The 24,517-nt window shown below is 39.7% G+C and overlaps 1 protein-coding gene across 13 annotated transcripts in view; it reads left to right on the forward strand.

Moving 5' to 3' along the window:
• Positions 1–24,517, forward strand: part of SYTL2 (synaptotagmin like 2) — a 120,891-nt gene that overhangs the window by 68,628 nt on the left and 27,746 nt on the right. For 7 of the 13 annotated variants that reach the window (XM_006144933.3, XM_006144932.3, XM_006144936.3 and 4 more), the window contains exons 5-9: positions 7,415–7,496; positions 8,793–8,907; positions 11,059–11,823; positions 15,860–19,810; positions 22,725–22,826. In XM_006144933.3, the coding sequence (XP_006144995.1) occupies positions 7,415–7,496; positions 8,793–8,907; positions 11,059–11,823; positions 15,860–19,810; positions 22,725–22,826 (5,015 nt within the window). The remainder of the gene's footprint in view (positions 1–7,414; positions 7,497–8,792; positions 8,908–11,058; positions 11,824–15,859; positions 19,811–22,724; positions 22,827–24,517) is intronic. The other 6 variants (XM_006144942.3, XM_006144944.3, XM_006144943.3 and 3 more) reach the window with 3 other exon arrangements.

Here is a 24,517-nt window from a genome sequence, read left to right on the forward strand (position 1 = left end):
CCTAAGAGGAGAATGGAGGAGGAGGGATTGCAGCATGGTCATCCCCCCTGGAGGGGGGGGGGGTGATTTTTCACTTTCTCTCTGTCTCTCTCTCTGTCTTTCTGGCTAGCACACATGCCCTATAGCAAAAACCTCTCTAAAATTATAATAATAATAAAATTTTAAAAAATACCTGACTGCAACAGGTAGACCCGCTCTGTGATGTGATACTCCTCCTTTGTTAGCTGAGATGACAAATTCTGTGAATCAAGTTTGGATGCTCTGGACAATACTGAGAGTCTAGTAGCCTCTCTACTATCTAATCCTATATCTAATCTATATCCTATATCAATGGTTACTTGATATGAAGTTCTCAACTGTGGCCTGTATGCCAGAAATGCCCAAGAAACTTTTAAAAAATCTAAATTCCCATAACTGAGTACCACTGCAGTGCTGTCTCAGGGTTAAGGATCTAGATCCTGCTCACTACCATGTCCTAAACATCTACAATGTTTAACACATCGTAGTTACTCAGTAAATATTTATGGAATGAATGAATGAATGCCTGTACTCTCCCTTATTGTTCATTGCACTTACCATTACCTGAAATTATATTACACATTTATTTCTGTATGTGTCTATTGTCTTAAATCCATGAAAAAAAGGACTTTTTGTTCATTATTGTATTTTGTTTCACTCTCTCTCTTATTCCTAGTACTTAAAACAGTACTTAACAAATACTGTGTGGAATGAATGAATGAATAGTTATAGAGTCAGAGACTAAGTGAATGAATGAATTAATAAAAATTGTTGATAAGATAATTACTTATGGAGCTAGCAGTTTGTGTAGTAGTTAAGGTGCTGATTTCCCACATGACTGACCATGGTTCAAGTTCTGGACTCAGTGGTTAGAAAATCACGCCAGGTACGTGTACATGTGTGCATGCCCAGAATCCCAGGAGAAGAATAGAGAAGGGATTATGGAGTGGCCATCCCCCCTAGGGGATGATTTCTCACTTTTCCTCTCACTGTCTCTCTGTCTCTCTCTCTCTCTCCAGCAAGCACACTATAGCAAAAACCGGGACCAGCAGTTAGCGTAATGGCTATGTTGCTAGACTCCCACGTAGTCAACTGTGGTTCGAGTCCTGGACCTGGTAGCTTAAACTCACTCCAGGTGCGTGTGCGTGTGTGCCCAAGATCCCAAGAGGAGAATGAAGGAGAAGGGATTGTGGCGTGGCCATCCCCCCTGGGGGGTGATTTCTTGCTTTCAGTCCTTTTATCTCTGTCTGGTGAACAATGCACCCTATAGCAAAAACCTCTCCAAAAAAAAAAAAAAAAAGATAATGACTTACTAAATAAAGAATAAATAGTGAATGATGAGGTGATTAATTAATAAACAAATAAGTGAATTAATCAATGATAAAATGATGTCTGAACCCCAGAGAATAAGTAAAAAAAGAATAGAAGGGAGAGGGGCCAGCAGATGGCATAGTGGTTGTCGCTGGACTCCCACATGGCCAACCATGGTTAGAGTCCAGACCTGGTGGCCTCAAACTCCCGCCAAGTGCATGTGTGTGTGCCCAAGATCCCAGGAGAAGAGGAGATTGCAGTATTGGCCATCCCCCCTGGAGGGTGATTGGGTGATTTCTTGTTTGCTGTCTCTGTCAAGCGCACACACCCTATAGCAAAAATCTCTCAAAAAAAAAAAAAAGAGAGAGAGAGAGAGAGAGAGAAGAGATAAAAAGAAAACTACAAGTTAGGAACAAAATAGATACCATCCATATTTCATTGCTTTGCTTTACCGAGGATCTATCACTCTATCACTTCAGAAGTATCACCATGAGCCCTGATGGATTATAGAAAGAAGGCGGAGAATTTGAGAGTTCCTCAATTTGTGTAACTATGAGAGAGGAGCGTAAAGAAAGCATGGATGTAGGAGGGAGCTGTCTGCATGGTTTTAATGTCCATTCATCAAAACCATCTATAGAGAAGGTCTCCAGAATGAGTTCAGGAAGCACAGGATTAATGTTTGACTGTGACATTTCATTCCATGGCATTGACAGGTTTTGTCTGGGCACTTACTCATGAAATGGTGAGAAAACATGAGTATCCTTGATGGCAAAACTGAATTCCCACCTAACTTTGTTTTTGGTGGGATTAAAAAACTATTTTGGGGGTCAGCTGATGGTGTAATGGTTAAGTCATTGTACTCCCACATGGCTGACTACAGTTCAAGTCCCAAACCTGGCAGCTTAAAACTCACGCTGGCTGCATGTGTGTGCATGCCCAAAATCCTAAGAGGAGAACAAAAGAGAAGAGATTGTGGCATGGCCATCACCCCTGGGGAGTGAGTTCTTGCCTTCTGTCTTTCTGTCTGTCTCTGTCTCTCCAGTGAGTGCACGCACCCTATAGCAAAAATCTCTAAGAACAAAACAAAACAAGAAAACACTTATTTTGTAAGTCACTGTGGTGAGCGGAAAATGTTAGTGCCCTGCGTTTAGGTCGTACATCTAACACTAATCCTCCTTTTACCCATTGTTGAATAAGAACTATCAGTTAAAACTGCATCTTTAGCTCTGAAATAATATTGGTTTTTTTGCCTATGAGTGCGTTTTCCTGGAAGGCTGTTGTTTGTCTGTATCCGTTTCCCTTCCCCAGAAGGATTATTACTTGGCTTTATCTCCAATAATAAGATCAGTTTTAAGGTACTGGGTTGTCAGGAAAGTCATGACACATTTTTGCTTTAAAAAAACATAGGAAAATATGTCATGACTCTCCTCACAACCTAATACTTACCCTTGCTACCAAAGATAGAATGGATATAAACCCATCTAATAGTATATTTGACTTTTTTTCTAAGATTGGTAAGCAATTCAGTAATGTGAAGATTTTATTTCTTGGAGGCCTGATCCACAGACTCATTTATATTGAGCTCTTAAAGGAGTCCTTCTTGATCCTGTAAGATCCTGGATTTATTCAGATCAATGTTAGTAAAAAATAGTTTCACTGGGACATCAAAATGCCTCACACTTAGACAGGAATACTTGTGTTTGACAAATCTGTGGCATTAACTGTGGTAACAATTGACAACTATGTATGCTCACGAGTAATATTTTACTTAAAAAAAAATCTGACTGAAAGACTTGGCTTAGCTTATTTTCTAATTTGCTTTCCTCACTTCATCCCTGCATCATTTCTCCATTTGTTTACTTGTTCGTTCAAGCTACACTGAGTGCCAGCATGGGGTTTGTGGGGCGGCGGAGAGAGGGTGAGCAATGAGGCAGCATGAGCCCCAGGGAACTCACAGTCCCAAAGGAGAGCTCAAAACCACAAAAATATGTGAAAAAAAAAAAGTCACTTGCAGAATTTGTTTCTGGTTTTATAAATGGATAGTATTTAAGCTGAAAGGTACTTCAGAAGAAGGTATTAGAGGCCTACTGCTATTTTTAACAAAAAGAATGGCTGGTTATGGTTTAATTTTTTTTTTTTTTTAAATTACTGCATATGCCTGGGAACACTTTATGGCTGGATATAGAAGACAGATGGAGGGCCAGCAGGTGGCATGATGGTTAAGGGCACTAGACTCCCACGTGGCTGACCGTGGTTTGAGTCCAGACCTGGCAGCTTGCTTTCTCACTTTCCTTCTTTCTCCCTCTCTCACTCTGTCCCTCTCTGGTCAAAATTTAAAATAAATAAAATTAAGTTAAATAATTATTAAAAAAAAAAAAAAAAGACAGATGGAGTATCCAGTTGCCTGTGTGGTATGATTTTTTTTTTTAAGAGGTTTTTGCTATAGGGTGTATGCGCTTGCCAGACAGAGAGAGAGAGAGACAGAGAGACAGAAAGCAAGAAATCACCCCCCGGGGGAATGGCCACACCTTAATCCCTTCTCCTCCATTCTCCTCTCAGAATCTTGGGCACTCATGCACGTACACCCAGCGTGAGTTTTAAGCCACCGGGTCCGGAACGTGAACTGCGATCGACTACATGGGAATCCACTGACATAGCCATTATGCTAACTGCTGGTCCCAGTTATGATTTTTTTTAAAGAAAAAATTAATTATACATTATTTATTCACAATTGATCTTTGGAACTTATCTTCGAAGTATGTATTATTCTCCTCATTTTACTTGTGAGGAGACTGAGGTTTGGAGAGGTCGAAGTAACCTGCTTGATGTCATAAAGTTAGTGAAAGAGGCCTAGCCATAGTGGTACAAGCGGGGTGGAGCTGCTGCTCAGTGGCTGAGGCTGCATGGGAGAACTGCATTCATGCCCCACCCAATCTGAACAGGCTGGGCATAGTTATAGGTGCCTACTTGTAACATAAGATATCAGAAGTAGTGTAGCCTAACCACTACCTTGTTTGGTTTTGGAGTCAGACATACCTGGGTTAAAATCCCCATACACTGGTGATTTGTATGCAGTATGGTGATTGTCCAGTGAAAGACAGGCAAGCAAAACATTATAGGATTCTTCCAGAGAAGCAAAGTTACTAGTTGTATTTTCAGACAGAGTTTGAGGCTTAGGACTCTGAATTTTTCCAATTAAGAAAACTGAATTATAACGAACTATCTCACCCTCAGCCCATTTTTTTTAACCCAAGCTCATCCACAAAGTAACCCAGTAATATGGTGTTTTTGGTATTTTATTGTTCGGCCATATATTCTGATTGCTTTGTGTCTTCCTCTCTTTTGTTTTCTTAAGAGCAGGAACAAAGATGTTTTGCTGAGTGCCTAAATAATATGCCTCATTGTAGCTTAGCTAATGACATTGATTTTTTTTTTTTTATTTTTAATCCAGCCACCTGTCTGCTTCTGTCTTTCCTGTCTCTGACTCATTTGACCTTTATTCAGTTTTTCATGTGTTAAACATCAGGCACTGTGCAAGGCACTGAGGGGGCTGTAAAGATGGGCAAGATACTCTTGAGGGATCTCCCAGTTTACTATGAGAGATAAGATATGTATTCATAGAATGCTATTGCATAGTAGACATGACATGAACGCCATAGCTGGTTAGAGTTCAATAAGAGGGAAGCTGGTTTCATCTTGAGGTAGGGGAGCCAATATGATGTGCAGTTTGGGGCTGGGGGCCTGGAGACCCTGGCACTAGATTTCTAGAAACAACAGAATACTGTAGAGCCTTCACTTATTCTTTAGGCATAGTGATTGGGGAAGGTAAAGGAGGAAAACATAAGAAGCAGCTAGGGCCTCCATGAACACTCCCAGCCATCAGCACTTGGCTTAGGTCCTCTGATTATGTGACTGCTTTATTTAATAAAGGGGATGGTACTTAACACTCTAAGAAATTGAGCACAGCATCTGTTGTAAGGGCGCTGCTCTTCACATCACCCATTGGTGCCTTAAACTGGCACTCGGGTAAGTTGCTGTGTGGATCTGAGTTATTGGCTATTTTTATTGTGTGGGCACTGAATTCTGTCAGTATCAGCTTTGTTTCCTCACCTCTGCTGCTAGATAACTTGATTCAATCTGTGCCCACTTACTGCAGAAGCAGAGGACTCGTGGAATATGTCTGTTAGCCTTCATTCTGGCTCTGTTAGTTCCTCTATTCTCTTTCCTTCCCATTTTTTTTTTCTCCTTTCTTATCCCCATGTGATCAGGCTGTATTTTATATACACCTGCCTCTTCTGCTGGAATTCCTTTTTAGAACAATGAGAGTAATAAAAGGAAGACTTCTTTAAGAGTTTAGGCTTTTCATGGGACTCAGTGTAGAAAAATATCAATTGAAGTGCAAAGGTGAGGAGAGGAAAGGAAGCTGCAGGAATAATCCAGGCTTTTAGTGACAATTATCTTGGTCAAGGTTCTATGGCCTTGGGCAAATTGCTCTCCTCCCCAGGTCTCTGATTCCTGATTCCTTTGCTGCCTGGGGAGAGCCAGCACACCATGAGATATTTTCCAACCTCCAGACTCTGTGATACTGCTAAGAGAACTACTGGTGGTTAACAGGACACAGAAGCTTCAGCCAGTAGCAACTTCACCCCTTATGCCTGAGTCAGGGGCCATGGGAGCAGGAGGTCTGAGCAGGTTGCTATCACCTTACCTTCTCCCCAGGTCTTTTGCCCCGGTAGCCAAGGCAGTGGTTGCTCAGGAGGGAGCCTGCTCAACTCACTTTTCTCATTTATTCTTAACTCACTCTCACTCTGGGCCTCTTCTGTCCCTGGGGTAGGACTTATCACCTGGAGAATCCTCACTCCTTTGAGCCAGCTCCAGGTCTCTACCCTCCCACCTATTTCTGGATGCTTGACTTGTCTTTATCCCTCTATATTTGAACAGGAATTCCCTCAGCCATCCTGGATAGTTGGATTAGAAGGTCCCAAACCCAATCAGAAGTTAGCGTATGGCTATGTCGCTGAACTCCCATATAGTCGACCGCGGTTCAAGTCCTGGACCTGGCGGCTTAAACTCATGCCGGGTGCATGTGTGTGTGTGCCCAAGATCCCGAGAGGAGAATGGAGGAGAAGGGATTGTAGGGTGGCCATCCCCCCCGGGGGGTGATTTCTCACTTTCTATCTCTCTGTCTCTCTCTCTTTCTGGCGAGTGCACGCACCCTGTAGCAAAAAAAAAAAAAAAAAAAAAAATCCCAAACCCTCCATCCTTTCTTCCTGCATAGCATCTCTCTCTCTCTCTGTTTTTTTAAGGTTTTTTTTGTTTTTTGGTTTGGTTTTTTTTTTTTTTTTTTTTTTTTTTTTGCCATAGGGCGTTTGCGCTTGCTGGAGAGGAAAGAGACAGAGAAACAGTGAAAAGGAAAGTGAGAAATCGCCAAATGGGATGGGGGTGAGGGGAATGGCCATAACTCAGTTCCTTCTCCTCTATTGTCCTCCTGGGATTTTACACATGCACGCACATGTACCTGGTGTGAATTTCAAGCTATGAGGTCTGGGACTCAAACTGTGGTTGGCCGTGTGGAAGTCTAACTCTGTAACCACCATACCACCTGCTGGCCTCCACATCATCTCTTATCTGTTTTTTCTCTACCTCGGCTAAGTTACTTGATTCACCTGACCTTTTTCTTCGGTTATTTCCTACCCAAGTTAAAATAATCACTGCTATTCTGGCCCTGTTCTATGGAGTCAAGCCCTAAAACCCAGTTACTTTCTAGTCTGCATCTGATTTAGCTTCGGACTTTGAGAGGAGTTTATTTCTACAAATTTAAATGGCAAATCCTGTGTGCCTGGTACCTCCGTAAAAAGCTTCAAGCTTCTGATGGATGGTTTTGTCTCCTCTCCTGCTGTTTTGCCATTGCCTCGGCTTTACGTTTAATCATTTCTAGACCCCAAATCCTTCTCCCTTCCCGGCTATATGATTTTACAAATTTCTCGTCTCTTGCCTTAATAGTTTTTTTTTTTCCTTGAGAAGCATCATTTATACTTCTTCAGTGGGTCAGGTTTTATTCTCTGAATAATTGTTTCTTTTACAGTGCCAGTGTGAGAAATCCAGCTTCCACTGTGATTGATACGTCACAGGAAAACACAAAGAAATCAACTGCGTCTCCAGTTAAGGTAGACTGAACCTAGATTTTTTAAAAAATCTTGAGCATGGTGGTTAAAGGTACTGGACTCCCACATGGCCGACCGTGGTTCAAGTACTGAACCTGGTGGCTTGCTTTCTCACTTTCCCTCTCTCTCTCTGTCTGATCAAACTGGAAAATAATAATAATAATAAAGTTAAATAAAATTATTCTTTAAATAATCTTATTATTTTCCTATACTGTTCTATTTTTGCTATTTACTATTCTTTAAGAAGTCACTCCTGTGGTACACAAAGTATGTTACTGCACTGCTGAAGACCTAAATTTCTTGTCCCAGAGCGTAAAAAGTCAGAAGCTATTGGGGGCTGGTTCTTTTGAGTATATGGAATATGGCTTGTTAGTTCCATGTCAGTCCTTATTCCTACTCATCACCTCTGGAATTTCTGATAGAGGTGTGGGAGGAAATTGGCAATATATGAAGCTGTAGACAGTAAACATTGATAGTTTAATGTTAATAGAAACTATTTATTGATACCTGCATACCTTTTCCATCATTAGGATCGATAATCATAATAATGACTATATAACACCGAAGATACCATAAGTGTCTTCTGAATCTTTAGCAAAGGTCCATTGCAAGTGTATTTTGCACATTTTTATCTAACACAATTGTCTTGTGTGGTAGAAAGAGCACTGGGAGGAATCTGACCTGATTAGAGACCTTTACTGTGACCTTTATCAGGTCTTTAATATACTCAGGACCAAGTTTTCTCACCTGGAAATGGTGGGATTTTTATTTGAATGCTTCTTTCTTTTTTTTGGGGGGGGGGGGAATGTTTTCACTATAAGGCACATGTGCTCACCACACAGACAGAGAGAGACAGAGAGACAGAAAGCGAGAAATCACCCCTTCCAGGGGAGATGGCTACGCCGCAATCCCTTCTCCTCCATTCTCCTCTCAGGATCTTGGGCATGCACGCACCCGGCGTGAGTTTTAAGCCACCAGGTCCGAGACTCGAACCACGGTTGACTACATGAGAGTCCAGCGACATAGCCATTACGCTAACTGCTGGTCCCCTGAATGCTTATTTCTAATCTAATTTTGTAGGACTCTAGCATTAAGTGTATTTTCTACCATTTTTTTTGCTATGGCATATATGGTAATTCTGTCCTCACCAGATTAATCAAGACAACCATTTTTGAAACATTTCAGATAATTGAGTTTATTGGATAAAACTATCAAATATTAGAGATAATAAACATTTACTAACATAAAGTTGCTGTTATGACATTTAAAATAAATTTAATAAACATTGTTTTTCTCCAGCAAAGGAAGAATCCATTTAATAGCTCCAACTTGCCAGAAGATCACTTATTGCAACAAACCAAAAATGAACAGCCAAAAAATGGAAGAACTGGTTTACTTCAGACTTCAAAAGAGGGTAAATATTATTTTTATGGACTAGATATTTTTATCTTTGTTATCTCTGGACTAAAGGAAATTCTTAGAGTTCTTTTCACTGAAATAGCTTCCAAGAGAAAGTGAAAAATTCTGATGGTTTTCTTATTCCACCATGCCCCCTTGGTTTCTACCCCAAGGGAGAGGAAGCAGAATTTGTAGAAACTGGGGAAGTTCATTTATTCTGATCTTGGCACTGCCACTTGGTGTGTAACCTATGGGCCTTGGGTTTGCTCACCAGTGGGTGGGGAGATTTTTTGCCCAGGGGCATTCACTCTTTTCACTTAACAGTATTTAGTAATGCTTACCATATGCTAACATAGTTCTTTGTTCAAAATAAAGAGATTGTCTGGGGAAGAAAAGGCCACTTAACTACTGTGTTCCTCTTAGCTGTCAATATTAGCCCAGTTGCCCAGAAGCATCTGATCAGGTGTGTGGCTTAATTAATGTAAGCCTGCCTCTTATGGAATCTTATATCCAGTTAAAAGGAAATATCAGCAAGAAAATTAACAATTGGGGTCAGCTGGTGGCATGTTGATTAAAGCGGCTATGTCCTATATGGCTGACAATATGGTTCAAATCCTGTACCTGGCACGCTGGGCTCATGTATATGTGTGCCTGCCCAAAATTTTGAGAAGAGAATGGAGGAGGAGGGATCAAATTGTGGCTATACGCCCTGGGGAAGGACGTGCTTTTTCACTTTTTTCTCTCTCTATTTTTGTGTCTCTCTGGTGAGCACATATGCCCCATAGGAAGAAAATTTTAAAAGAAAGAAAAGAAAGAAAATTAATAGTTGAACCGGGGAACTAAACTTTTCAATTAGCCTGTTATATTAGTAGTAAATTTTCCAGTGGACACAGTTTATATTACATAAAGTATTTCATAGGGGAAAAAAATCACTGGAGCATGTTACCTGCTTTATATTTTTATTTTAAATTTTATTCATGAGAAAGTGTGTACATACAGAAAGCAAGAGAGAGACAGAGAAAGAGAGAGACAGACCCCCTTGACGGGGTTTTGTCACATCACAATCCCCTACCCTAACCCTGCAGACTGTAATGATCTTGGGCATACACATACTAGGCATGTTGTTAAGTTGAATTGGGATATTGAACCTGTGGCTGGATGCGTGGTTTCCCGCATGACAGTTAATGCTACTGCCTGTGCCACTGAAGCTGGGCCTCTTTTTTGTTTTATTTCATTTTTGTTGTTGCTTTTAACTTTTTGACAAAAGAAATTTTATTTTAGTTTTTAGGATTTTTAAAGTAGAGTTCCCCTCAATTTTTGATTTACTTTTTTTTTTTTTTTTTTTAGACAGATTTTTCTTATATGGCATGTGTGCTTTCTGGAGAATCAGAGACAGAAAGAAAGAAATCACCCTCCAGGGCGGATGGCCATGCCACAGTCCCTTCTCCTCCACTCTCCTCTCAGGATCTTGGGCATTCAGGCACATGTGCCTGGCATGAGTTTCAAGCCACCAAGGCCAGGACTTGAACCAGGGATGACCACATGGGAGTCCAGTGATGCAAACATTATGCCATCTGCTGGTCCCTGGAGTTCCCTTTTCTGATTTCCATATAAGATTTTTTTTTTTTCAGTGACTTCAGTGTTTTTCTTTAAGCATTCTTTGAGAATTTTTTTCTTTTGTATTTTTAGAGCAGCTTGAGGTTTCTAGCAATATTAAGCAGAAGATAGACATTTCTTACCCTATCCTGACACATGCGTAAGCCTTTCTCCCACTGTTAACCTCTCCCATGAGAATGTATGTTTGTTATAGCTATCAAACTACATGGAGACATTTTTATCACCCAAAGTCCATAGTTTACCTGAGGGTTCACTATCAGTGTTGTACACGTTAATGATTTGGACATATGGAAAATGACATCTGTCCCCCACTGTAGAGTAGTCTTACTGTCCCCCACATGCAGAGTAGTCTTACTGCCCTATAAATCCTCCATGCTCCAGTGTAGGAATTTTCAAAGGCTTTTCAGTTAGAGCTGTGCTTCTGCTACCTACATTACTGCCTCTAGTACTTTAATACTTTTACTAAATGTGAGTTAAGTTTATGATAGGCATTTTAAGTTGTATAGCTACTCTCCATCTGATACACTGCCTAATGTGTTTTAATTTGCAGATGAATTGCCAGAGACAAAAGGAAAGTCAACTGTCCCAGATACCTCAAGCTTGCCAAGCCCTGTGGATGGGACCCAAATCAAGGCTCCAATCCCCAAAGCCAGAAAAATGATCAATAAATCAAAAGATTTAAAGCAAGATGATAACCAGTCTTTTCCTAGACAAAGGACGGACTCCCTGAATGCAAAAGGTGTTCCAAGAGGGATCCTCAAGCGCAACTCCAGTTCCAGCAGCACAGACTCAGAAACTCTCCGTTTTAATCATAACCTTGAACCCAAAAGCAAAATTGTGGCACCTGGCCTAACCATCCATGAAAGAATACCTGAGAAGGATCATTCTTTAGAAGATGACTCTTCTCCAAACTCACCAGAGCCATTAAAGCACGTGAGGTTTTCTGCAACGAAGGATGAACTTCCACAGAATCCTGGGCTAATTCAAGGCCGGGAAGTGGGAGAGTTCAGTGTTTTAGAATCTGACAGCTTGAAGAATGGAACAGAAGCTGCAGGGGACTTAAATGAGTTTGAGAATGATCCTAAGCCTTCTCCTTTGCCTTTTCATCTCTCAGCCTCAAGCCCAAGTACACTGAAAAACAAAACAGATCAATCAGTGACTTCTGGTTCTTTTTCAATTAATGGCCTCCCTTTGCCTTCAGAAATTTTAATTGCAGGATCACAGTCCACTGAGAATGTTTCCACCATCAGTGAACACAAAGCTAAACCATCAGAATTAACAGTGCCTGAATCTGAATTGCCCCAAAGCTCTGCTGGTAAGAGTTTATCACTACCCAGTTATAAAAACTGACCCAATGGGCTTAGAATGGCCAGGCCGGCCAGCCCTATAAAAGTCCAATTTTGCCTCATAGGCATTCTAGCTAGAGTTTGGACAGATGCCAGTGGGAGAACTTAGACCTCTTAATAGGTTTGGAGGTTTTTCTCAATGACCAATAGCTAAAGTAACCAAATTAGCAGTTTCTGGCTCATTTTGCATTACCCATATCAATTATTTAACTAAACAAATGACAATGTTTTGAGTTAAATCAAGGAAAACATATGGAGTAAGAATTTTAAAAATGCTAATACCTTTGTACATATAAATATGGTATTACTAACCTAATGTAAAATTATCCATTAACATTTCACCAAACTTTGGTTTATTTCATAATCTCAAGAAACCCTTCTTTTTAAAAAAAAAAAAATTATTTGTTTATTCATTCATTCCCTCATTTTTAAAATTTGACCAGAGGGAGATAGAGAGAGAGAGGAAAGTGAGAAAGCAAGCCACCAGGTCCAGGACTTGAACCATGGTTGGCCATGTGGGAATGTCCAGCACTTTAACCACCACACCACCTGCTGGGCCCAAGAGACCCTTCTTAACCTCAAAGGATGAGATCCTAGACTTTGAGTACTTTCTTTTGGAACATCTGAGACTTTGGCCTGACCAGGGTCTTCAGCCCATTTGTTCTTAGACTCTAAATGGGTTGAAGAAACTTCCCCTCAATTAGTTTGAGTTGAGAGGAAATGAGGGCACATCTTACTCTGCTGAGTAGTAACTGGCCCACTCTTGAAGGTCTTACCTCTCTTAGGGAATGCCTCAAACTACTCTCTCATACCTATGTGATAATTTCATAATTCTTATGTTTTAAAAAGCAAACAATGGGAAAATCATGCTGTATACTTTCTCCCTTCTTCAGTAAGTCTGCATCTTACCTTATGATAATTTCTTTATCATCAGAAAAGGGTACAATGTAACACTCAAGTGGCTAGCTCAGTTGCTCACCCTCTCCCTTTCTAGTCAGTATACCATTAGGTTAACCCTGAGTCACTTTGCTCACCCTCCAGTTTCATCCATGTTTAGGTCAATCCACTTCTTAAAATGACCAAGTGCCTTTTAGGCCCTGGATATTTTAAAGCATTTTAACACAGCAGGTTTTTTGGTTTTGTTTTTAATTAAAACTTAGCAAGTGCTTCTTCAGGACATAAAGAAAATCATATTAAAGAAAATTACCCAAATTTGACTAATCCTTAGCTTAGCTGCATAGTTATATGCATGTTTATTTGAAAGACAAAACCACTTTCATTGGTACTATTATTTTATAATCAGTATAAAACTTTTGGTGAGCCTTTTTATTTGTTTGTTTTGAAACCACCTGCTTTCTCACAGACTGCATTTATAATTCTGCATTTTGTAATTTTTTAACTTCCAACTGATTAAATTTGGGAGAACATCATTAGCTGAACTCATTTTGATTGACTATTAGCCCTTCTGGTCTCAGAGAATGTTTATAACAAAGTTCTGCTTCCTTAATAATATCGTACTTTTTCCCTTTTTGTTTACTCAAATACACATATAAGTAAATACTGAAACCTAAAAAGAAAATCAGAAAAAAACAACAAAAAAGGTAAATTGTAAGCATATGAATTGTAAGAGCTTGACTTTAGCTCGGAGCTCCAGGATAGCTCATATCACTCATTATCACCCTAGAAAACAAAACAAAACAAAACAAAATATTCCTCAGAGGAACAACAACATTAGCTGGCATTGAACTTTTAAAACAACTTGTCTTATTTTAAAATAACTTTTACTGTAAAACATTTAAGAAACACATACAGAATAACAACAACAAAAAAAACCTGTGATATCATCACCCCGCATTAAGTATTACTGACATTAAGCTGTAGAACCTACCAATTATTTTTAAAGAATTATTTATTTAATCTCATTTGTTATTGTTTTAAATTTGACCAGAGAGAGACAGATAGAGAGAGAAAGGGAAAGGGAGAAAGCAAGCCACCAGGTCTGGGACTTGAACCATAGTTGGCTATGTGGGAATCCAGAACCTTTAACCAACATGCCACCTGCCGGCCCCCCTACCAATAATTTTTAGGCATGAATTTAATTTGTAAAATTTTTTATGCTGCTCAGAGCTCTTTTTCACTAATTGTATATCACAGACTTTTTTTTTTAATCATCATTTAGTGGTCTTTAAATAGACTAACATGGAATTCCTGAAGATTCTCAAAGTACCTCCACAATTATTGACACACATAATGTGCACTTAAGGCTGGAAACTGTATTTACTATGTACCAAATTTTGTACAAACTTGTTTTCACATTTAGCTAGAGTTGATGATTAAAATTGAGGGTAAGAAAAAAAAAATTGAGGGTAAGAACAACAGGTAGCATGGAGGTTAAAGTGGCTAGATCTCACATGGCCCACTCTGTGGTTCGAGTCCTGGACCTGGCAACTTGGAAATCACACCAGACACATGTACATGCATGTCGAAAATTGTAGGAGGAAAATGGAGAAGGGGTTGTGGCATGGCCATCTACCCCTGCGTGGGGGGACTTCTCACTTTCCTTCTCTCTCTCTCTCTCTCTCTCTCTCTCTCTTTCTGTCTTTCTGGTAAATACATGTGCCTTATAGGAAATAAACAAATAAAAAGTACAATTTTGTTAACTAGCATATTCTTTACAGCAGTTGAAATGTAGTCGACTTCATAAAAATTCAGCTCACATAATTTTTAGGAGCATCTTTATGCATATATTGCATCACTTAGCATTTTAAGGAAGAAGAGGAATGCTGGAGCGTCTGAGCCTTAACTAAAGGGTCTTAACTAAATGCCCAATGCGTCATAACAAATCTTAACAAAATGCCTGCGTTTACTCATCCAGATGTACTACGTATCCTGTGATTAAGGCTTGGAAAAGACTGCTTCCTTGATAGCCGGGGAAGAACTTAAATGTCCTTCTCTAGCCTCCTACCTGTTGAATAACCAACATCAGGGAACAGGTAGAGATCTCATTCTCCATCGATCCTCATTTTAGTTGATTTGGCTCACAGTAAAAGACTATAACTTATGAATAGTATAAATTAAGTAAGTCATAATAAAAGGGTCTTTTGAGATCCTGGTTTTGAAACTTCACTGCAAATAATCACTAGGATAGCTATTAATGACGATTCCTGGGCTCTATCTAGTTTTCTGGTTCAATGTATCAGGAGTACAGCCAGGAATACAAATATTCTCATTGTCCTAGTCAGATGTTCTGCAGGGAATCACTTGTTTAGTTTTACTTAAAAGTTGTTTTTTTTTCTAATTCCTGAAATCATGTAAGTCCCTGCTCCTCCTCAAACTTGCATATAAGCCCCCTCTAGGGTTTATGACAGTGTGCCAGGGAATGGGTGAAGTCATAAACTTGGCATGCCATATCCTCTTACAGTGTCAGTTTTATGCAATGATTTGAACGTAGGAGAAAATTAGCATTTAAAATGTAACATGGAGCAGAATACAAAATCCACATGATTTTAAAAATAAACAAGGGACTTCAAAGAAATTTCCCAAGTAATATTTACCTTTCTCTACTGTCATTGAGCACCTTTGGTAGAATCCCTTAATATGATGTGCTGGTATAAACAGCTGGTGGTGTAAAAAATACAAATACAGGACCAGCTGGTAGCATGGTGGTGAAGGCAGCTGGATCCCACATGTGATTTGGAATCCCAGGCCCTGTGGCTTAAAAAACACACTGGGCATGTTGAAGTCTTGAGAGGAGGGAGAAATGGAGGAGAAGGGATTGTGTCATGACCATCTCCCATGGGGAATGAAGGTGCTATCCTCTCTCTATGTCTGTGTGTGTGTGTGTGTGTGTGTGTGTATGTCTGTGGCAAGCACATATGCTCTCTAGCAAGGCACTTATACTCCAGAAAATAAAATAAAAATGAAAGTGCAAATACAAAGTACCTTTGTAAAAGATAGTATGAATGATTGAAAAATAATTCTCTGAATATTCTCTTTTCTTACTAGAAAAGCATTTCTATGTTGCAGATGAACTGTCTCTTTCTGTCGAGCCTGTTGAGCCTGAGCCATCTCAGGTACTGGATCATAGTTCTCGAGACCATCAGCAAGGTAAGACCCCTCGTCTCATGGCTCTAAGAGCTAAAACATCCTCACATTGTGACCCATATGCCACTGAAATAAGGAAGACTCCTGATGATTCCATATCTAAAGTCCTAGATTGGTTTCACCGAAGTTCTCATTCAGGTGATAACAAGCCATCCCTCCAACATCTCCATGAAATAGAGCCCAAAGAAAAAATGGACTCAAAGTCACAAGTGACTGTGGCCTTGGTGACGGATGATACCCAAATAAAAGAAAATGACTCAAAGGCCCTGTCATCCACCAAAGTTGAATTGAAGGCTGTGAGATCTGATTCAGCAAACCAGATAGACAGAGACAAGCTGCTTTCTGGAAATTGCCAAGATAATGACATGAATAACAAATCCACATCTTTGCATTTGTCTCAACAAAGCCTTCCAAATGAAGACTCAGGTATATTGCAACCATTTGGAAAGTATAGTACCCCAAGTCAAGGGACTGAAAATGTGGACTATAGCCAGGGTTCAAAAAGCACAGGGGAAGGAACTGGGGTACCTGTCTCAACCACTAACTTCAACTTCCTCAAAGGAGCTGATGCAGAAAAACAAGTTCCATGCAACACTAAGAGTATAGACAACTTGGCTGAAGAAGAACCTGAGGCTCGTGTTCATGGGAACAATAGAGGGAACTCAGAAGTGAATTTTAATTCTTCAGCAGTTGTCAAAGAACCAAGTTTACAAGACAACATAAGCACAGAGAGAATGAGCAAAGGGGGAAATGCTTACACTGCGAAGACTTCATTAGAGCCAGAGAATACTGAGTCACTCCCTGGGGCTGCCAACAATAGATCTACTTGGAAGAAGCCTGAGGTCCATCTACAAGAAGAAACTGGCAAAGTTCCCAAGAACCAAGTGCAGAAAGAGAAATACAAAAGAGTGAGTGACAGAATAGCTTTTTGGGAAGGAGAAAAGGCTGCTGCTAAGTTAACTCATAAGGAACCTATATCTTCATGTAGCCTGGACCAACCTTCTGCTAAAGCACATCAGTCTATCAAGTCACAAGGTATGTCCATGGACAGTGCAGCCATAGGCCAGGTGGAAGATAATCAAGTCACTGCCAAACGAGTAGTCATAGATGAGGATGAGCAAGTATCCCAGCTCTCCAGGTTTTATTCCTCAAATAAACCTGAAGAGACCAGGCCTGAAATTTCAAGTTCATCTAAAAACTGTCCTTCAGCTGACCAATCAAGGAAAAGATCCCTGCTTCAGACTAAGATAAATGAACCTATAGGAAGGTTGCCGGTGGCAGGCAGTATAGATTCTAAAAGAAACATTGCTTTACTAGAACTGCAACCCCCCTCAAATGGCGAGAATGAAACATGTACTCATTTGGAGGAAAACAGATCTCTAATTGGTGAATCAAATGCCAACTTTAAAATTATGTCCCTTAAAGAAAGAATGGATGAATCCAATACAGAACAGATCTATAATCACTCTCAGTTTGAACATTTGAGGAAGTTTTGGGACTCAGGAGCAAAACTAAACAGTAAAGATAATAATGAGAAGATTATTACCACAGTAAACCAGAAAAGCTCAGTGCCTCTTAATAGTCAGAAACACAAGGAATTCTGTGACCTTAAATCACCAGGAAAAAATGCCCATAGAGTAGAGGAACTTCTAAGTCAAAGGAAAATTATGTCAAGACAGGAAGTGGAGAGATTAAATTCAGAGTGCATGCTCCAGGTGCTACCAGATGAAACCACACTTCCATTGAAACCACCCAGAAAGTATACTCATCATTTGCCAGGAAATGAGTCATCAAAGGAAAACGTGGAAAAGAATACGGAATTGGTTATTACCCCAGTGTTCAAGGAAGAAAAGAATTGCTCTGACCAAGAGATTCAAGAATTCATAGTGAAAACAAGTGTTTTATCAAGAGACTATAAAGACTCTTTTAATGACAGCTTGCAGAAGCTGCTTTCTGAAGTTTCTTTGCCAATGATCCAGACTTCTGGTGGAAAAGTTCATGGAAAACCAGAACTCAAACCAAGTGTTCCTGAGAACAGAACATGGCCTCAAACATCAGATTTTGCTGATACTGAGAAAAAAGCCAAAGGTCCTAAGGAGATCACAAATGAGCATGTAGACAAAACAGTAGCTCCTGCAAGGGTTAAACAGAACACATTGATTGCTGGTCTAGAAAAACTGAAGGAGGCAACTGGATCTTCTTCTCCCTTGCAAACCAATTTGGAACCTGATACCACTAAAACCAACTCTGGGTCTGAAGAAGGTAGACTTTTTGAAAAAAGAACAGAACAGAGTCACAGCAGTTCAGCCCACCCAAGAGAAATAATAATCCCTTCTCCAGAGAGAGATGAGACTTCAGAAAATACAGCTTATACCCAGGAAGTTAAAAGTGGTGAGTGCCAGCTCAACACAGAGAACTTGCGTTCAGAGGTGGGAGAAGGTTTACATCTGTCAAACCAGCCTTCCTTCCTTCACAGAAAGAGTTCTTTGGGGGATGTGCCTAACTCCCCCCAAGATAGGCCTTTTTCCCAGGATGCTCATCTTGCTTCCCAAGAAAGGGCTCTGCCTTCTCAAAGGGAAATTTCAGAGACTGTAGAGAAAGTCATTCTTGTACCCAAACCTGTGCTGAAGGATGTATATGCTACACTACGGAAGCTACAGAGAGAAGCTTGGCTGGTTTCTTCAGCTGGGAGGGAAGTAGGGCCTGGAGAAATGGAAGCAGAATTGCCTGAGAAAAGAGAGGCAGCAGGTAGCCCCCCAAGCCCTCTGGGAGTGACCACATCCTGGGCTACAATGGACACCGTAGTTTCAGACAGGAAGAATTTTTATTGCATTGATGTCGTTTCTGACAAAACTCATAAAGTTGTATCTCATTTAGCTGCCCAGCCGTCTCCATCAGAACAGACCCTTAGCTTACCTACTTCTCCTGTTGCTCAATATGGCAAAGAGCTGCCTCAGGAAGTGGCAGAAATTATGAGGGAAACAATTATTCCACCCAGATCAGAGTTCCTTGAATTCAGTGCTGGGCTAGAAAAACTATTGAAGGAAACAATGGAAATCTCACCTTCGAAATATGAAAGTGATCCAGGGTCTCTGTTTTTATCAGAGTTAATGGATAGTATTGAAAAGCCCAGGCAAGCTGCTTCTGAATCCCATCCTGTGGAAATAAAAGAATTGGTGGAAAAGACTCAGGCTCCATCAGTAATTGAGAGCACTTTTGCTATTGGTTTTGAGAAACTCCTTAAAGAAACGTCTGAATCGCCTCTTGGTCAGCTCCAGGTGTCTGGGAAGGAAGAAACTCCTAGGATGAAGTCCTCACAGTCAGAGCAGGCCAGGGGCTTGAAAACAGTGCCCCATTTATACTGGGCATCTTCAGAGGCCTCTGAAATGAAAGTTAAAAGCATTGGTTCAGAATCTCAAGTCAACCAATGTGATAATGTGTTGGAAGGATACAAGGCGGTGACTGATTTATCAGTAGATCTTTGTGGTTCTGAAAGTGGGGTTGAGATCCCTAGAACCCCACAACTTTATGTGGGCCATGAAGTAGGGACTCTTGAAACTCTGAAACCCCCAGAGAACAGAGGGAATGAAAGTGAGGCTGTAGAGAGAAAAAGGGCTTTTCAGGAACCTGACTTGGAAGAGGCTCCAGAAGCAATCAGTCTGTTCAGAAATAGGAAACCCATTGCTCTCCTGCAGACCAAAGAAGACCCTACAAAAACAAGAAAAGTCGAATTGATTCTGACATCACCATATAAGAGACAAGAGAAAGAAGAAGAAAAAGGAGATTTCTCTGAGTCTGATTTTTCAGATGAAAACACCAGTTCCAATGCAGAAAGTTGGAGGAATACCTCCAGTGAGCATTTTGAAATTTTTAACCCATAAATGAATCTGCTTTATGGAACACTGGCATAAAGGACAATTTTTCTTTAATTGGGATTAATTTGATACAATAGTGCTAATTTTTTTGATTATTCCAGTTTGCTTGAGCCTTTCTTAACTAAAACAATCATTTATCTTTAGTATCTTTAATCAGATGTGTTACATAAAAATAGCTTTACAAGGCCATGTTTAAGAGTCTAACACTACTTCTCATTAATCTACCAATGAAATTTCTAGGTTTCAAAAGTATTTTTTAAATAACTTTTTTGTTTATAAGTCATCTGTAAAACATTTGAGTCAAGTTTTCCTCCTCGAAATAGTATTTCTTTCCTGATTGGCAGTCTTCACAGAAGTCAAGACGATATCCCAGATAGGCACAAACTTCCCACTTAGGAGAACTATTTTACCACAGTGGTGGCTAAATACCAAGGACAAAGTACAGTGCTGGAACTTTGCCTTGTACTGGGGTGTTTTTGTTACCACTCTCTTCCCTCTTATTTTAAATTATCTGCAGAATCTCCCCTTTCTAGAGAATGACTTTGATCAGATGACTTCACCTGATTCCATTGGCTAGCCTGAACATTTTCCCCCTCCATCCTTGGCTAGGATGACTAAATCTTAACTGATTGCCACATTCACCTAAGTGGATTTTGGGATACTAGTTTTAACCAGGCTATAAAACATGGTGTTTGTCTCAGTTTGCTATTCATATCAACACTTGTAAATTTTAGCAGAGAAACCCTGGGGCAAATAGGAATGAGACGTTATCTAATCAGAGTGATAAAATGGTAGAAAATGCACTCTGTCTGAGACATTTAAACTTGCACAATAGTGGGTGTTAATGACCTTTCTAATAGTCTCTGGTCTCAATGAAAATAGATAGACCTGACCTAGTGGCTGACATGTAAGGCTTGGATCCCTTTACAGGTGGTTGTAGCATATTTTTTGAAGATTGACCAAAGAATTCACTTTTAATCCTAATTAGTTAAGTTGAAGTCCTTTTAACAAATGTTGCTGGTATAAAAAGGAAAATGAAATATTCGTCTCTGACACCAAACATATATGAGAATAAGTCAGCATGTTAAACTTGAGATATAGACTCTTACTAAACATCTCTATGAGTTACTAACCCATAGGAGGAGGAGGGCTTGCAAATTTTACACTTACTTGAGAGACCATCACCTAATATGTGTAGCCATACTTGTATGCCAGCATAACTGATTGGAAGCAGAAAGCCTATCTAAACAAGAAATTGTCAATATTAAATAATCACCTGGATAGAGCCCAAGAGAGATTTTAAAATCATACACCACATAAGAGGTTTAAAATGGTTGGGAACCAGCAGTTGGCAAGTTGGCATAATGGCTATGTTGCTGGACTCCCACGTAGTCGACCACGGTTTGCTTCCCGGACCCGGTGGCTTAAAACTCACGCTGGGCGCGTATGCGTGCGTGCCCAGAATCTCGAGAGGAGGATGGAGGAGAAGGGATTGTAGTGTGACCATCCCCCCTGGGGGGGGTGATTTCTCGCTTTCTGTCTGTGTCTCTCTCTGTCTGTCTGGCGAGCAAAAAACCTCTCAAAAAAAAAAAAAAAAAGCAGCAGTCATGGTTTATATCCTCTATTCTAAATGGTTATTTTATAATAAACAGTGATGGGGTGAGATAAGAGTTGGAGACAACTCTCAAGGGTAAACTATAAGGGGACCTTAGTTTTGGTGAGCAACATGACATGTTTGACTTGTAGCTGGGCTCTTAACCAACTAATACCTCAGTATGTTCCTCTGGGAGAAAAAAAGTGGTTCCGTAGTCAAAAACTTTTGGAAATGCTGGGTGCCAATGTACATTATTAATAAAGTAAGGTCTCTGACAAGGTCTACAGTAAGAAAGCTTTCCATCTGAACATCCCAAATCTAATTCGTCTTAGCAACTACTTTGCTGTGGAATGCATATTTATATGGTACAGAGCTGGAAAGCATTTCAGGAAATTATTTTCTAGATAAGTCACCCTAAATCATAGATTCATTAATTGATTCTGCAAATATTTTGAAGGGCCTATTGCCAGTCACTGTTCTAATCACTGAGAATACAGCAATAATTAATGATGATCCTCAGATCAGAGCTTTTGAGTGATGGCATTTTCACTATATAAATGGAAAAATGAATATTGGGAGAATTTTGTGTGTGTGTGTGAAGTTAAATGTATTTAAAGACTGTTTTTATTCTAAGATTATGTACTGTACCTTTTCTCCCCCTGCCTCTTATTCCAGAATATCTTTCCTTTTATGAAATAAAGGCATTAGTAAATGATAAAAAAAAAAAAAAACCTCCCTTAAAATGGCTTAGCTGACCACCCCATGTTATTTCCTAATATGTCATTGGAAATTTTACTTGATCATGAAACCCAGAAAGCCTGCATTCATTGATCTGGAGAACTCAGCCATCTAGGTCCCCAATTATACACAGATGTTAAACATCTGAATTCTGCCTCCCATGGTTTTCAGCTAATTTTTTTTAATGGTCCTAAAATCATTTCATGGTTGTCTTCAAAAGCTAGAATGTTAAGTGGATAGATTCAAAGTCTGGTCTAGAACAAATGATGGGCCTTAAATAGAAGTGCGAACAGCTAAGAGATAACATTTCTATTAGTGTGGTGATCTTGTTTCTATATAGTTGATGTTTGCAAATATTTCTTCACCAGGAAATATTTTCTTAAATAGGTCCATTAATAGCGAAGAATTTTTTTTTTCTGGGAAATAAATGCTTATTATAGTAAAAACTTAGGAGAGCAGCTAAATCTCTTTTCAACCTGCCATTCTAATGTCCATTGGTTATTAAAAGGTTGTTTTTGTTTTGTATTGTGCAGTGTTCATCGGTTTTGTCTTGTAACAGGTTCAGAAGAAGAACCCAATCCTGTTTTGAAAACTTTGAAAAGGAATGCTGCTAGGAAAATGCCTTCCAAAAGTCTAGAAGACATTTCATCAGATTCCTCAAGTGAGAATAAAGTTTGCCCACTGTTCATGCCCCATTTAAGCTTAAAAATGCTTGTGTGCTCTTCTGTGGCCTCACTGCATGCTGTTGTGCACTGAAACCCCTAAATGGGGGTTATGAGAAATAACCTTTCCTAAGTGTGCTGAAGAGGCTCACCCTAAAGTGGCTGCAAGTTTGCTTTTAAAATAATGTATCAGGTTTGGTTACTAGAACACTAGAATTCCTTGAATCAAAGAATCTCAGTGTTAATTCAAGTCCCTTGCATTTTAAAGGATTTTGGTATAGTTAGCAGTACTAGAGGAACTAATACTAACAACTAAAATTTATTATTATGTGCCAAAATTTAGCCAAGCATTTTACATGTATAATCTCATTTAAGGCTGCACAAGCAGCCCTGTAAGAGATGAATTATTGTTATCCCCATTTTATAGATGAGGAAAATGAGGCTCAGAGGGGTAAAATAACTTGTTTCGGATCACACAACAGATTCGAGACTCAAATTTTACAGGCTATTGTCACAAGTAATTAGGAAGTGACGGTGTTACATATGACAGTGTTAGATGTCTGATGAATTTTGTATGGTAAGGCGTTGAATTAGTCCTTGGCTTCAAAGACATTCCTTTCTCTGTTACCCTTTTTTCTATTCATACATTTCTTTTGGATGTTGGACTATAAGCCCTAAGACTACCTAACACCCAACACGTTAGGTACACTGTCCCCAGCTGCCTGCCGTTTTAATTGGTGAAGGTTTCTTGAGTACTAACAGAAAGTATAATGTACATAGGAACTTTTATGCCAGACAAATGGACTTAGAAACTATGAATTCTATGCATTTTGTTCTTACTGTTTTTAAGCTAAGATATACTCCTGGGATTCTAAATGGTCATGAAAAAAATGATTGAGTGAAAGTTAATTACTGCCAAATTCATGATTCATTATTAACCATTGTCATGTTTGGGATTTTTTTTGTTCATCTGCAATTGAGACTAAAAGATCAGAGTTCAGAAGGGAAAGAAGAGCCAGTCATTGGCATGGTGGTTAAAGAGGCTAGATCACATATGTCTGACTGTGCAGTTTGAGTCCCAGCACTGGTGGCTTCAGAAACACACTGGGTGCATGTGTGTAGTTGCCCAAAATCCTGAAAAGAGGGAGAAATGGAGAAGAGATTGCAGTATGACCATCCCTCATGGGAGGTGCTTTCTCACTTCCTTCCTATCTCTCGCTGGTGAACACATGCCTCTAGAAAATATCTATATATATCTATATCTATATCTATATCTATATATATAGATATAGATATATATATAGAGAGAGAGAGAGAGAAAGAAGAATAAAGGTCACACCACCAAATAATCGGTAAAATTCCCTGGACTCTGAAGACAATATTCCCAAATTGGAATACAGTTCTAACCCTTAGAAGGATCTTGGAATCTTGGAATCCCAGGGCTAGAAGGGACTATGAAGGTCACCTGTTTCAATCTCCCACCCCCACCCCATGCATAAATTCTCTCTAAAGCCTCGTCAACAGGTGGCCAACCCCCACATTCGCCTGAATGCTTACAGAGGAGGCGAGTCCAATCCTTTGTTGGACAGCTTGGATTGTTCTTCCTTATGTTGGTGATGGGCCCTGAGTAAAAAACAAAAACAAAAACAAAAAACTCAGCATCACTTGTCCAGTTTAGCAAACATCTTGC

Source organism: Tupaia chinensis, unplaced genomic scaffold (genome assembly GCF_000334495.1).
Source record: "Tupaia chinensis unplaced genomic scaffold, TupChi_1.0 Scaffold000139_1, whole genome shotgun sequence".
Taxonomy (NCBI): domain Eukaryota; kingdom Metazoa; phylum Chordata; class Mammalia; order Scandentia; family Tupaiidae; genus Tupaia; species Tupaia belangeri.